This window comes from Scyliorhinus canicula, chromosome 3 (genome assembly GCF_902713615.1).
Source record: "Scyliorhinus canicula chromosome 3, sScyCan1.1, whole genome shotgun sequence".
Classification (NCBI taxonomy): Eukaryota; Metazoa; Chordata; class Chondrichthyes; order Carcharhiniformes; family Scyliorhinidae; genus Scyliorhinus; species Scyliorhinus canicula.
In genome coordinates, this window is record NC_052148.1 from 159,468,369 (window position 1) to 159,484,213 (window position 15,845).

The 15,845-nt window shown below is 46.9% G+C and overlaps 1 protein-coding gene across 1 annotated transcript; it reads left to right on the forward strand.

The window, feature by feature from the left end:
* The first annotated feature begins 2,878 nt into the window (after positions 1-2,878).
* On the forward strand, positions 2,879-4,523 carry LOC119963058 (fibroblast growth factor-binding protein 1-like). Its single transcript, XM_038791600.1, has 2 exons — positions 2,879-3,096; positions 3,230-4,523. The coding sequence occupies exon 2, from the start codon at positions 3,271-3,273 to the stop codon at positions 3,943-3,945; it is 675 nt and encodes a 224-aa protein (XP_038647528.1). The 5' UTR covers positions 2,879-3,096; positions 3,230-3,270; the 3' UTR covers positions 3,946-4,523.
* The last annotated feature ends 11,322 nt before the right edge of the window (positions 4,524-15,845 follow it).

Below are 15,845 nucleotides of genomic sequence, written 5' to 3' on the forward strand. Positions count from 1 at the left end.
ATTAGAATTCCGCCTGATTAACGCTGTGCATTTCTGAAGAACTCCCATTATTGTCCCATCATGTGAGTACTGTTACGGAGCCTGTACACCACTTCCACAAGTGACTTCTTGCCTTTATCATTTCTCATCTCTACCCAAATTGCTTTTACATCCTAGTATCCTGAAATTAGGTTATCCCTCTCTAACATGCTAATAGCATTATTAATTAACAGAGGCACCCCTCCACCTTTTACTAGCTTTCTGTCCTTCCTAAATATCATGTATCTTTCAATATTCAGGTCCCAATCTTTAAGTTATCTCATCTTCCCAAATGTTATCCCTTGCCTCCACTTATTAGTTTAAAATCCTCTCTACTTCCCTAGTTATGCAACTTGCTTGGACACTGGTCTCAGCATGGTTCATGTGTCAGCCGACCCAACAGTACAACCCCCACTTTCCCAAGTACTGATGCCAGTGCCCCACAAACTGGAACCCACTTCTTCCTACCAATCTTTAAGCAACACAATAATTTCTCTTATCTATTTGCATGTGGCTCGAGTGATCATCCACAGATGATTACTTGGGCGGCATGGCAGCACAGTGGTTAGCACTGTCGCTTCACAGCACCAGGCACTCATGCTCGATTCCTGGCTTGGGTCGCTGTCTGTGTGGAGTCTGCACGTTCTCCCCGTGTCTGTGTGGGTTTCCTCTGGGTGCTCCAGTTTCCTCCCACAAGTCCCGAAAGACATGCTGTTTGGTAATTTGGACATTCTGAATTCTCCCTCTGTGTACCCGAGCAGGTGCAAGTGTGGCGACTAGGGACTTTTCACAGTAACTTTGATGCAGTTTTAATGTAAGCCTACTTGTGACAATAATAAAGATTATTAGTTTGAGGTTCTGCTTCATAATTTGGTGGCTAGCTCCTCATACTGACTATGTGGAATCTCCTTCTTCGTCCTACCTATGCCCTAGAACATAGAACATAGAACAGTACAGCACAGAACAGGCCCTTCATGTTGTGCCGAGCCATGATCACCCTACTCAAACCCACGTACCCACCCTATACCCGTAACCCAACAACCCCCCCCCCAACCTTACTTTTTTTAGGACACTACAGGCAATTTAGCATGGCCAACCCACCTAACCCGCACATCTTTGGACTCTGGGAGGAAACCGGAGCACCCGGAGGAAACCCACGCACACACGGGGAGGACGTGCAGACTCCGCACAGACAGTGACCCAGCCGGGAATCGAACCTGGGACCCTGGAGCTGTGAAGCATTTATGCTAACCACCATGCTACCGTGCTGCCCTACTTTAAAAAAAAAAAATTTTTTAGAGTACCCAATTATTTTTTCCAATTTAGCGTGGCCAATCCATCTACCCTGCACATCTTTTGGGTTGTGGGGGTGAAACCCATGCAGACACGGGGAGAATGTGCAAACTCCACACAGACAGTGACCCAGGGCCAGGATTCGAACCTGGGTCCTCAGCGCCATAGGCGACAATGCTAACCACTGTGCCACCGTGCTGCCCATGCCATTCATACTTACATGGGCCACAACCACTGGGTCCTCCCCTCTCACTGCAAGTTCCACTCCAGCTCTCAGCAGATGTCCTGAACTCTAGTACTGGGTAAAAACACCGCCATCTGGACTGTCATTCTTTGCTGCAGGGAACAGTGTTAATCCCCCGCATTATTCAATCCCCTACAACCACTGCATTCCTCTTTTGCTCTTCCCACTTGAATGGCTTCCTATAACAAGAGGTCTTACAACACCAGGTTAAAGTCCAACAGGTTTGTTTGGAATCACTAGCTTTCAGAGCACTGCTCCTTCACGGAACTGTGCTCCGAAAGCTAGTGATTTCAAACAAATCTGTTGGACTTTAACCTGGTATTGTCCGACCTCTTATTGTACCCACTCCAGTCCAACACCGGCATCTCCACATCATACCTATAGCAAGGTGTCGTGGTCTGTCAGCTCATCGACAAATTAGAGGACCGCAAACCTGTTGAAGGATTGAAAAGGCTGAGGTTCCTGCACTCCTGCTCTCTGGGTCCCCTTACCTGCCTCACTCACAGTCTCACCCTCCTCATGAAGGATATAGCCACAATAAATAAGGGGAAACTGTTCCTATTGGTGGAAGGGTGGTGAACCAGAGCACATTGATTTAAAGTGATGGGCAAAAGGAGCAAAGGCGATATAAGGAAACACGTCTTTAGGCAGCAAGTGGTTAGGATGTGCAATGCACTGAATGAGGGTGTGGTAGAGGCAGGTTCAAACAGCTTCGAAAAGAGACTTGGACCATTATCTGAAAAGGCAACATTTTCAGGGCTAAAGGAAAAGGCAGGAGAGGGACACCAGGTGAATTGCTTTTACCAAGGGGCCAGCACAAGCAGGGCGGGCCGAATTGCCTCTTCCTGTGCTCAAACCATTCTGAGACCCTCTTATAAACCCCAATGTCACATTATCACTGCTCTATTAACCCTAACCTTGATTGAAAAGTGCCCTTTGAAAGAAGTATGAAATAAACATAACGCTGTAAGCAATCATCCCGTTACCCTGCGGGCTGGAGACTGTCCATGGAACTGAAGGATAAAGTATGGGATCACTTTCAATTTCTGCCGGGGATGGTTAAACCGCCCACCCCACCCCCACCGCCGATTTCCCTCTGTCCAGTAACCTCGGCGGAGAAGAAATCCCCCAAAACCTGCGTTTGCAGAGAGCATTTCAGGCGGGCTATTTCCCCAAATCCTTTGCCCAATGAATCGCTTTTGAGATGTGGTGATTTATGTTGACAACCTAAAATAATGGGATTAGCATGCAGTCCAGCGATTTAGCTCCGCTATGTGTGTCCGCTATTGCTGGAGTTTGTAAGAGTGCTGCTTTGCAAAGGCAGCTTGTGGCTGTAAATGGGGTGGCGCCTCTGGGTGAACCTTGCTAAGGTGTGGTCCTGCATGTGGTGAAGCAGAGCTCAGGTATTCTCTGCATTGTTGCAGAGTGACGCCCCGTTCATCGTGGGCGTTGCCTGCAACATATAAATGGCCAGAAACTCCAGCCTATCGCCACTAACGGTTGCATTTCCCTCCAGAGCATCTCGCAGAAGAACCTTCGAGGTAGGTTCCCTCTCCTCGTTGATTTTGTCTTTTTGTTTTGATTTGGCAAATCGGGGTTCTTGGAAGTCCGGCGGGTGCACGTGCAATTTAGTCAAGTTAACTCTTTGTTTTCCCCCTTTGCCCCACTTTCTAGCCGCCACTTTCTGAGGAGGAGACCGTTGTCAGATTTCAGCCATGCAGTTGTCGAGAGTCGCTGTGCTCCTGTTGTTCCTCTTCGTCGCCCAGTGTCTGCTGGCGGGGGCAAGTGAGGAGAAGAAGCAGAGGAGGAGGAGGAAAGGCAAAGGACAGGACAAGGAGCAGCCGCAGGACGGGGCCACAGCAAGGAAGGCAGAGAGCAGCCCGAGCGGGGCAGAGCAGGGGAAGAGGCAGGGGAAGGGTTCAGTCCCCCAGCAGGGAAGGTTCGTCAACAAGGACAAGGCACACTGCAAGTGGAGGCTCAGAGGGGAGGATGGCGCTGACAGGAACCTGCGTGTGGAGTGCAAGAAAGGAGCTGATGATTACTGGTGTGAGTTCACGGGAAAGCCATCAGCCTGCGCCAAGTACGCGGGAGACGCAAAAACCTACTGGAAGCAAATCACCCGGGCGCTGAAGAAGCAAAAGGCAATATGCAGCGAACCATCGGCGGTGCTGAAATCCAGCTTGTGTCGAAGTACAAAAGCAGCGAATCTGAAAATGACCGGCTCCACACAGCAAACCGCCGCAGCCCCGGGCAAGGAGCAACCGAAGCTGCCGAGCTCCTTATCCACCGTGGACCCTGACGCTCCAGATATTGACAAAGTTGCTTCGGAATATTGTAGCGAAAGCTGGGGGTCTGTCTGCAAGTTCATGCTGTCAGCAATGCAGGGCTGATACAATAAGGGACTGCAATGTTGTGTTTCTATGCGATTGTCTATTTTACTCACCGCTTAAAGAGTGGGACTATATTGTTTGTATAGCTGATCGATTATATTAAAGTTCCGTGGTTTATAAATGAATTTGTAAAACTTAAAATGCCCCTAATTTATTAACAGCCGTTCTGGAATACAGTATCTCATGTTAAACTTAATACATGTGTAGCTCTTCATTACAACGTGTACAGGGGAGTAGTACAGCGTTGTGGGCGTGACTAGTTGTAAAGTCCACACTGCTGTCAAACCAGCCCATAGTAATAATATGGTTTGAAACGACAATGAATCGAGTTCCCCCGAACGTTTTACAGACTATGTACACATAGACACATACTGCCAATTTCAGCCGTGTTTTTTGTTAATGTCATGTCCTGCTTCGACCAATGTCACTTCAATGAAAATGTTACTCCTGTTGACAGCACGACCCTCGTGTTTTACTGACGTTTGAACGATCAAGTTTCTAGATTAACACAAGCCTATTGTAAATAAAACCAGGTATATTTAACTAAAACCGTTAATAAAAACTTTTTTAAAACTTTATTTTACTTCGATGCTATGTTTTTTTCAGAACGCGCGAAAAAATACTCAAGCAAAGTCTTAAGATTTATATTCGATCTGCTCGTTTAACTGCTGCGTCCATATGAACTCCTGAAACACTGGGCAGCAGCTGAGTTTAATGCTGCTTATATTACGATATAAAAAAGTCTGTGAAGACAGACTTGTTTTCAAAGCTTCTCTCTTGTTCGGTGCAACCATTCCCGTTGCATTTTTGTCTCCTGGCTTAGAATGCTCTTATCTACCCATCAATTTAAGGGGAATTAACATCATTGGTAATACCAGGAGGAAAGTGCCCGCTGCAATTATTCAAGGATGCTGCCCTTGAAAGTTCCTAAAGTGTCCGACTCCACTATCACAGCAGGCAGTCCATTCCACACCCTAACCATTCTCTGAGTAAAGAACCTACCTCGATCTGGTAGAGTCCAGTCGGGATGTTACTTTGAATTAAGAAGTCACCATTATGCTTAAACCTACCAAAGCAACAACTTGAGTGTCACTACGTATAAAAGGTCGCTTCACCAAATGCTTATCAAACAAAATTTGACACCGAATCAAATAAGAAGACATTGAGCCAGATGATCAAACGCTTGGTCAAATGGGCAGGTTTTAAGGGAATCCAGCTACAAAAGTAGAGATGTTTAGTAAGGGAATTTCAGAACTCAGGGTCTTGGCAGCTGAAGAAATGTCCGCCAGTGGGGGAGGAATTAAAATTGGAGATGCTCACGGCCAGAATTGGAGAAGCGCAGCTATCTTGGAGGGTTGTAGAGTTGGAGGAGATTATAGAGATAGGGAGGGAAGACCATTGAAGGATTTGAAAACAAGCATGAGAATTTTAAAAAGGACGTTTCAGTTGACAGCGAGCTAGTGTGAGTCAGCAAGCACATGGGTGATGGTGGAGAGTATCTGGTGCAAGGACATGGTATTTTTGAATGACCTAAGGAGGGTATCATGTGGCAGGCACATTGGAATATGAAAAAACTGAAGGTAACAAAGGTATGGATAAGGGTTGCAATAGCAGATGAACTGAGGAAAGGGTAAAGTCAAAAGATATAAAAATCACGTCAACAGCACCTTCCAAACTCACAATCTGTACTACCTAGAAGGAGACGGGCAGAAGATGCATGGGAATACCACCAACCCAAGCCACTCACCACCCTGACCTGAAACTGTATTGCCGTTGTTACTCTGTTGCTGGGTCAAAATCCTGGAACTCCCTTCTTAACAGCACCGTGGGTGTACCTACATCACATGGACTGCAGCAGTTCACAATGGTGTCTCACTACTCTCTTAAGGGCAATTAGGGATGGGCAATAAAAATGCAGACCTGGCCAGGGCTGCCCACATCCATGAAAGAGTAAAAAAGATGGAAATAGGCAATCTTACTGTTGGCGTGGACAAGTAGTTGGAAGCTCAATTCAGGGTCAAATAAACATTAAATATCAGGTAAACTCATCATTGGGAAAATAGTGATAACTGCAGCAGTTTGATTCAGTTGCAATACTCACGTCAGTATCCAGGCGTGGGCCCATGCTCTACAAAATGTTTAAGCTGACAATGATGTATTGAGAAAAACCATATCGTCCTTAAATCAAGCCCTTGTCTGCCTGTAGGCGAATGCAAAAAATATCTGCGTGGGTTTCGTCCAGGTGCTCCAGTTTCCTCCCACAGTCCAAAGATATGCAGGTTAGGTGGTATCTTTTTCCTGATGGAAGAAGGTGGAAGAGAGCATGTCCAGGGTGCGTAGGGTCCTTAATTATGCTGGCTGCCTTTCCGAGGCAGCGGGAATTGTAGACAGAGTCGATGGATGGGAGGCTGGTTTGTGTGATGGATTGGGCTACATTCACAACCTTCTGTAATTTCCTGCAGTCTGGGGCAGAGCAGGATCCATAAGAAGCTGTGATACAATCAGAAAGAATGCTTTCTATGGTGCATCTGTAGAAGTTGGTGAGTGTTGTAGGTGACATGCCAAATTTCCTTTGTCTTCTGAGAAAGTAGAGTCGTTGGTGGGCTTTCTTAACTATAGTGTTGGCATGAGGGGACCAGGACAGGCTGTTGGTGATCTGGACACCTAAAAATTTGAAGCTCTCGACCCTTTCTACTTCGTTCCCATTGATGAAGACAGGGGCATGTTCTCCATGATGCTTCCTGAAGTCAATGACAATCTCCTTCGTTTTGTTGACTTTGAGGGAGAGATTATTGTCATCGCACCAGTTCAACAGATTCTCTATCTCATTCCTGTACTCTGTCTCGTCATTGTTTGAAATCCAACCCACTACTGTGGTGTCATCTTCAAATTTGAAAATCAAGTTGGAGGGGAATTTGGCCACACAGTCATAGGTGTACAAAGAGTATAGTCGGGGGCTGAGGACACAGCCTTGTGGGGCACTGGTGTTGAGGATGATTGTGGAGGAGGTGTTGTTGCCTATCCTTACTGATTGTGGCCTGTGGGTTAGAAAGTTCAGGATTCAGTCACAGAGGGAGGAGCCGTGGCCAAGGCCACGGAGTTTGGAGATGGATTTCATAGGAATGATGGTGTTGAAGGCTGAGCTGCAGTCGATAAATAGGAGTCTGACATGGCTGTCTTTGTTATCTTAGTGTTCCAGGGTACAGTGCAGGGCCATGGAGATGGTGTCTGCTGTGGACCTGTTGCAGCGGTAGGCGAACTGTAGTGGATCAAGGCAATCCGGGCGGCTGGAGTTGATTCGTGCCATGACTAACCTTTCGAAGCACTTCATGATGATGGATGTCAGAGCCACTGGACGATAGTCATTAAGGCACGCTGCTTGGCTTTTTTTTGGTACAGTGATGATGGTCATCTTCTTGAAGCAGATAGGGACCTCAGAATGTTGTAAAGAGAGGTTGAAGATGTCCGCGAATACCCCCACCAGCTGATCCGAGTAATACCTGAGTGGCTGTCCGGGTGCCCCATCCGGGCCAGTGGCTTTCCGTGGGTTGACCTTCGAGAAGGCTGTTCTGACGTCTGCAGTGGTGATCTCAGGTACAGGTTCATCCGGGGTGGAGGGCTTTCTCTCGCTGACCTCTTGTTCAAAGCGTGCATAGAATGCGTTATGCTCATCAGGGAGTGGTGCATTGGAGCCGGTGATTTTACATACCTTCATCTTGTAGCCCGTTATTGCAGACCTTGCCATAGTTGGTGGGTGTCTGTGTGGCTAGCCTGGGACTCGAGCTTGGTCCGGTACTGTCTTTTGGCATCTTTGATGGATCTCCTTAGATCAAATCTGGCTTTCTTGTGTAGGTCAGGGTCGCCTGACTTGAATGTCTCAGACCTAGATTTCAGCAAGCAGTGGATATCCCTGTTCCTCCAGGGTTTCCGGTTGGGAAACATGCAGATTTGCTTCTTTGGCACACAGTCTTCTTCACACTTACTAATGAAGTCAGTTACTGTAGTGGTACTCATTCAGCTGGTCGCAGAGTTTTTAAATACTGACCAGTCCACTGACTCTAAGCAGTCCCCTAGGAGATCATCCGATTCCTCAGACCAACATTGCACGCTTTCTTTGACGGATTCTCCCGCTTCAGTTTTTGCTTATAGGCCGGGAGCAGGAGCACAGCCTTGTGGTCAGATTTGCCAAAGTGTGGGCGGGCGATAGAGCAGTACGCATGTTTGATATTTGTGTAGCAGTGGTCCAGGATGTTTGGGCCCCTGGTGGAACAGGGGACGTGTTGGTGGTAATTTGGTAGTACGCTCTTGAGCTTGGCCTGATTGAAGTCCCCAGCTACAATGAACAAGGCCTCGGGATGTTTCGTTTCAAGGCTATTTGTGGTGGTGAATATTTTGTCCAGTGCGATTTTTACGTTCGCATGGGGTGAGATGTAAACTGTAGTCAGGATAACGGAGCTGAACTCCCGCAGAAGGTAGTAGGGACAGCATTTTGGCGTCAGGTATTCTAGGTCTGGGGAGCAAAAACTCGCCAGTGTTGCTACTTCTAGGCACCAGGAAGTGTTGATTAGAAGGCAGACCCCACCTCCCCTAGCCTTGCCTGAGACTGCTGTACGGTCCATTTGGTGGATTGAGAAGCTCTCTGGCTGTAGAGCACAGTCTGGTGAAGCAGGAGTGAGCCATGTCTCCATGAAACAAAGCACACAGCAGTCCTGCCCTGTCTGTATGGAGTCTGCACATTCTCCCCGTGTCTGTGTGGGTTTCCTCCGGTTTCCTCCCACAGTCCAAAGACGTGCAGGTTAGGTGGATTGGCCATGATAAACTGCCCTTAGTGACCAAAAAAAGGTTAGGAGATGTTATTGGGTTACGGGGATAGGGTGGAAGTGAGGGCTTAAGTGGGTCGATGCAGACTCGATGGGCAGAATGGCCTCCTTCTGCACTGTATGTTCTATGAGCACATGGCCCCACGGTGCAGGCTGCTACCCCTCCTACCCCCCCACCCCTACCACAAGACAAAAAATGAAAAATCTGCTCATTCAAATTCCCATTCAGCCTCCCAAGACACCTGGGCTAATAAGGAACATCGCAAGCATTGAGGAGCAGTAGGATACTGCCCTCAGTACATGACATGGCTTGGCGTTATACACTCTCATATACAGTAGCTAGTAAACAAAGGTTACCCACACCATGCAAAAGTTGTTACACAACTGATCTCACTCCTATCCAGCTACACCAGATGCACTGCTCCATCACCGTTGACACTGGAAGATTTACACCATCCTCCACCGAGGAAACCCCACCAACAAGGAGAAGAAGAACCGTCAAGGCACCCACAAACTGGGCATCTTGGGAGGGGTACGATCCTCTGCCCCCCTCAACCCTGAGACACAATACACCAAATCAGAGCCTGTATCAATGTCCTTCTTACATAATTAAGGAAAGGGAACCTCAAAAGAAGAGGAATACCAGGATTAGCCAAAGAACGCCAGACAAGGTCTAGCATTATACACCTTTACAAAAAGGGGCAGAACAGCGTATCCTCACCAGAAACAGGACACTGGCTCCCTAGGGAGCCCAGGTCTCAAGAATCTGGAAGTCTCTGTGTAATACTACATATACAGGAGGGCACCTAACTCCCCCACCGCGTCTACCCTCCAACCACAGAAAGGCTCCAACAACACTGATCCACAGCACTCAGACTTTATCTCGAGAAGGAGAACAAATCAGGAGCCCAGAAAAGGGGACAACTTGAGGAAGGGGAATCTACTCCAACTCTCAACACACCCTCCACCCAACCCAGATAAATATAGTTACTCCTGCCCTAAACTACTCAATCAAGTGACCACTGCCACTACCCACACAGTCAAATAAATATCGAAGAAGGCGAGCCAATCAGTGATGTGTGCCATTGCATATTTCCCCCCACTCCAACAACATCAGAGACATCAAGGACAAAGAAGAATCATAATGAACCCAAACTTCTCTAAAATATATGATCCATCTGCTCCTTCATAGGAGATAAGCACAGATTCCATAATCCCAAAATAACGATAGAAAAACATGATTCTGATAGTTCTAACTGGGGGCTTTCCTCACCCACGATGAGGACTTTAATAGCCATATCAACCATCTCCACATCAAGCACATTAAAAAACTGGGTAACTACCTCATAACTCTCATGTCACACTCACAACTCAGTATGATTTTTGCCATAACAGGATAACTGGGGACAGCTGCCTCTGTGCTCATATATCGTACACCCTGGTTGTGATGAAAGACAATAACATAAAATCAGTTGCATAATCGCAAGGAGAAAGTTCAGGATTCTTGATGAGCTGCAGGATAACATCACCGTCCATAGAGCTGGAAAATCCCAAAGTCGTGACAGGAATGTCGAGCAGCATTCAGGATCCTTCCAGAGTTCCATCGAAGCCCCTGCGCCTCCGCCATGTCATCGCCCTGAAGCACAGGTAGTGGGAAACATAGGCCCTGATGGGAGGCGGTGGCCTGACATGTTTAGCCACCTTGAATCCTTCTCAACGAGCATTGAGGAAAAGACAGTGTAATACCAGTGGTCGGAATCCCCGACCAACCTAAGGCCCTGAAGACAATGTGCTCCACCAAACTCGAAACATCCAACCTTCAAATCGAGATTGCTAAAGCATGGCAGCCAGCTCTCAGACCCGTCGGGAATCTGTCCCCAGACCAGGTGCACAAACACTCCCTGTCCGGCCCCATCTCCCCGAATCGAAAAGGATATTCAACATTCCATGTGACAGGATTTCAAAGGACTGAAGATGATCCCCCATGAAGAAGACTGCCCTATCGACTGCCAAGCTTCTCTTCTCTGTTTCATCCATTCTCTCAAGGATATCTTGCAGTTCATCATCATGAGCACCAACAACCTGCAGCAAGGAACCGAAACCATTGTGCATAACATCATTCCCAATGGCATCCATCATCTCAACATCTGCAGCGTTGCCAAAGCGTAGGCCCGCTCACCAGCAAATCCGACACTGCAAGCTGGCCCCACCTCCTTTTTTTGACTTAACTCAGCTCCCCATCGCCAAAATCTGGCCAGGGTCTTCTTCCAGAAACCTGGAAAAGGACACACACATCAGAAACAAATAATTATGCAGTGTGCAACAGAATTTAAAAAAAGAATGAAAAGATGAATAGCAACTCCTGCATTCACAGCACGTGACCCCATGGTTTCTATTTTTGGAAACTATGTTGCAGAATACAATCACAAATCACCTATGGAAATTGAATGGAAGTTAATAGACTGGAATTTGGTTTCTAAAATCTGAACAGCACATTTTGTTATTGATGTGCGAATTGGCTAAGCAACTTGCAGTTTGAGTAATACACAAATTGCTAAATAATTTGTGCTGCTCCATCATTAGATTTGTAAAATTGTGACCTTGCACTGAACTTCGTTAAGTTTCATCCAGTTGCAGCATTTGCATATTAATTGCCCATTGAGTATGCCACAGACTTAAGTAATTAACAGTGTAAGTATCATTTTAATAACATAATTGTTGATTACGGCCAATCAACTACTTTTGCCCCCTCAGGAGTTGAGTTGTGAATTATCTTTGGAGGTTTTAAAAATGTCAAATATTTTATTTCCTTTCTTACTTTTCCTTTGTCCCTTTGCTTTCTCTCTCATGTAATCCAACCTTTTCTCTCCCCCCCCCCCCCCCCCCCCCGTATTTCTTTCTGTGCTGGACTATACTCTAATTTACCCTCCTTCTCAGTCTTTTGTCTGTTAAGTTCTCAATCCTTAAATCTCATTGGGTAAGAGGATACACTATCTGTCCCATTGTTCACCAAGGTCCCACATGTCCTATTGACCTTGCTTCATCGTTACCAGCCCACACTGACAGCAACTTTTCAATAAAAATGTCTTGAGTTTATAAGTGCAGGAAAATGCCTTACCAACCAGGCACGCTGCAAGATGTCCTGCTCTAGCACTTTGTGAACATTTTATGTGGCAGTTGAGCAAAAAAATGGAAAATAAAATAAAAAATTATGAAATGACTGAACTCATATTTCTGTGCTCATGTTTGGACGTTAATCTCATCTTGGTCCCAGTTTGAAATCAGTGCACTGGAATGTTGAGATCCATTAATTGAAGTGCAAGAATGTAAGTAAATTTAGTGACAATTCCCAATTTCATTGGGGAGTGTGGCAACAATAGGACTAAATAAACAGAATGATGCAAAGTGGCCTAGGAGTTTGTGCCTGAATTGCACCCTATTTAAGGCCACACTTTCAACCTATCTCTGTAATCCAGTAACCCCATCTAATCTTTTTGGACACTAAGGGCAATATTGCATGGCCAATTGACCAAACCATGTTTGGACTGTGGGAGTAAACCGGAGCACCCGGAGGAAACAGTCCCAAACCGGGAATCCTGGGACCCTGGAGCTGTGAAGCAACTGTGCTAACCACTGTGCCTTTTTTCTTTCTAAATATTTTTCGCATTTTTTTCTAAACTAATTAGAAAGCGGGGAAAAGGAGAGCAAAGCGAAAAAGAAATCCAAGGGGAATATGAGGGAAGAACATGAAAGAAGGAAGAATTGTGTCTTCCATAGCCGGCGGGGGTCCCAACACACTTTAAAATTAAGGAAGTGTTCTTTTAGCCTGTTACAGGATATGACAAAACAAAATGGAAAGTGTACAATACAGAGAGACAGGGAGAAGACAATGAATGTCAGACAAAAAGGGAAACAGAATGGTAACCTATAATAGTTACAAATTGGGAAGAGAGTGATTTTGCAGATTGGCAGTTACAAAGTAAACATGTTCAGAACTCCTGAATGGGACTGTTTTAAAATGTCCCGGTTGGTACATGTGGGCTGGGGGACAAATGTATGTTTGGAAAATACAGTATGATTTTGCTCCAGCCAGGTTCGATGTACCCGCTACCTAAATGTCCGCCCGCCCCCAAAAGTGTGACCAGCACGAAGCCAGTGTGTGAACGCCGACGATCTGTGGATGTGCAGAGAGGCTGAATCTGGCAAATGTTACAAAGTGACATGAAATGAAGGTGGGAGTAAAGGAAAGAGGAAGCACCGAAAACAATTCTCCGTAAAATCCGATAATCTCCCGAAATGCAGGAACATGTCTGTTCGGAGAGCTGGGTGGAGGTTGGGAGGGGCATTGTAATGGGAGTCACTGGAGACAAGTCATTGGAATCGGATTGGCTTCCAAAGCGTGGGGTGAGCGATGTGCTGACAGAGTGGGAGTCACAAACCCGCCCACTTCAAGAGAGGCGCGACTTTAATAAATCAGTGGGAGGCAGTGGCAGATTGGAGGCATCACATAACTATGGTTACAACCAGCGAATCAGGTAGAGAGAGAGAGAGATAGCTCATTAAACTGGACGTGTTCATAGGAAACTGATCTAAAAAGTTTATGATACCTGGCTGTGATATTCCGGATGGCGATACTCCATTTAGATGCTGCTGTTTAGCATTCTGTCCTTATCTGTAAAGTGAAATGTCATTAGTCAAACATTGATCATTGTGTAGTCGGCACAGCTAATTCTTGAATTTCGACATTTGCACTTCCCCGTTGATACGAAGAACTTTTTACTGTTCATTGATGAAAAATAGTAACATAATTTCTAAACTATTGGGGGAGAAGTAATTTAATCCGGCATCACATTTAACCTCCAACGCTAATTTATTCTATCGATCAATGTTTGTTATCCTTCTCTATTCGAACAGCATCACATGTTTCACCTATTCCCATAACATTAAACGGTGTCCAGAAAACAATTGCTAAAGCCAAACCGCTGATTAGTGTCCATTGAATTAATACACAAAATATAAGAACTTGCGTGTATGGTGTAGCTTTGCACATGTTGGGGAGGCCTGTTTTTGAAGTGCAATATTGTTAATGTAGGCAAATATAGCAGGCATGTTGTGTAGAGCACGATCCCCCACGGTGAGAATTAGGTGGATTTGGCAGAGTTACAAACGTTAGCCAAGGTGTCAAGACTCTGGCAACCTGTTTTTCTTGGAATAGTACTGATTGTGAAAGGTACAGTGCACAATGATTAGCACTGTTGCCTCACAGCGCCAGGGATCTGGGTTTGTTTCTGGCTTAAGGCCATTGTCTGTGCGGAATCTGCATGTTCTCCCCGTGTCTGCGTGGGTTTTCTCCAGGTTCTCCCACAAGTCCCGAAAGATCTACTTGTTAGGTGAACTGGACATTCTGAATTCTCCCTCACTGTACTCGAACAGGCGCCATAGTGTGGCGACGAGAGCATTTTCATAATAACTTCATTGCAGTGTTAATGTAAGCCTACTTAAGACACTAATAAAGATAATAGAATTTACAGTGCAGAAGGAGACGATTTAGCCCATCGGGTCTGCACCAGCCTTTGGAAAGAGTACCCCACTTAAGCCCACACATCCACCCTATTCCCATGATGCACGATCAATTACACAAAAACGAGAGTTGGATGCAATCGAGGCTTTATTACACTAAGATATGTGGCCTCCTACAGCAGCTGGCAAAATGGCTGCTCTATGGGGAGCACACATATTTATACCTCGCCTACTGGGCGGAGCCAGCAGGCAGAGAACTACCCCCGTACCTGTAGTACAGGGCCGTACTACAAAACACCTACACCGACATCCTCTATATGCAATATATATATATCAGTGGTGACTACCACATTCACCCCCTGTTAAGATTGAGTCCAGCAGGGGTGGTGGAGAACTATATACAGGTAGACTGTTCAAAGTACAGAGAGCAAAAAAATTGAGTCCAGCGGGGTGGAGGGGGAAATAATGTACAGAGGGATGGTGTTTTCAATGTCCAGGTCATGTTACAGATTCAGTCGGTCCGGAGCCTTGATCTGTCGTTGGGAGTGCCTCAGTGCTGGCGGTGATTCCGGTGTCGGTTTGGTCTTCGGTGACTCCGGGAGCGTGTCGAAATCCTCTTCATCCTCGGATGTGAGCAAAGGGAGGACGGATTGTCCTGGGGCGGCGTTTGCGGCTGGGTGCGCTGGGGGAGGGGAGGGTGGCACCGGGCCGGGGATGTGTGTGTGTGTGGAACCAGCTGGTGCCAGGTCCCTGAGTGAGACAGTATCTTGGCGGCCGTTTGGGTACGCTACGTAGGCCTACTGTGGGTTGGCGTGAAGTAGCTGTACCCTCTCAACCAACGGGTCTGCCTGGTGGAGTCGTACGTGATTAAGGAGGAGTACGGGTCCTGGAGCTGCGAGCCAAGTCGGGAGCGACACCCCGGAGGTGGACTTCCTAGGGAAGGCAAACAGACGTTCATGGGGGGTTTCATTAGTCGCCGTGCACAGAACCGACCGAATAGAGTGCAGGGCGTCGAGAAGGACCTCCTGCCAGCAGGAGGCTGGGAGTATTTTGGACCGTAGGGCCAGCTGGACGGCCCTCCAGATCATCCCATTCTCCATCTCCACCTGTCCATTTCTCCGGGGGTTATAGCTGGTCATCCTGCTTGAGGCAATACCTCTGTTGAGCAGGAACTGACGCAGCTCATCGCTCATGAATGAGGATCCTCTGTCGCTGTGGACGTAGGCGGGGAAGCCAAACAGAGTGAAGATGGTGTTGAGGGATTTGATGACTGTGGCAGACGTCATGTCGGGGCATGGGATGGCGAAGGGGAATCTGGAATACTTATCGACCACACTGAGGAAGTACGTGTTATGGTCAGTGGAGGGGAGGGGCCCTTTGAAATCCATGCAGAGGCGTTCAAAGGGGCGGGAGGCTTTCACCAGTCGCGCACTGTCTGGCCGATAGAAGTGCGGTTTGCACTCTGCGCAGACCTGGCAGTCACTGGTGATTGCTCTGACTTCCTCGATGGAGTAGGGCAGATTACGAGCCTTGATGAAATGGTAAAAATGGGTGACCCCC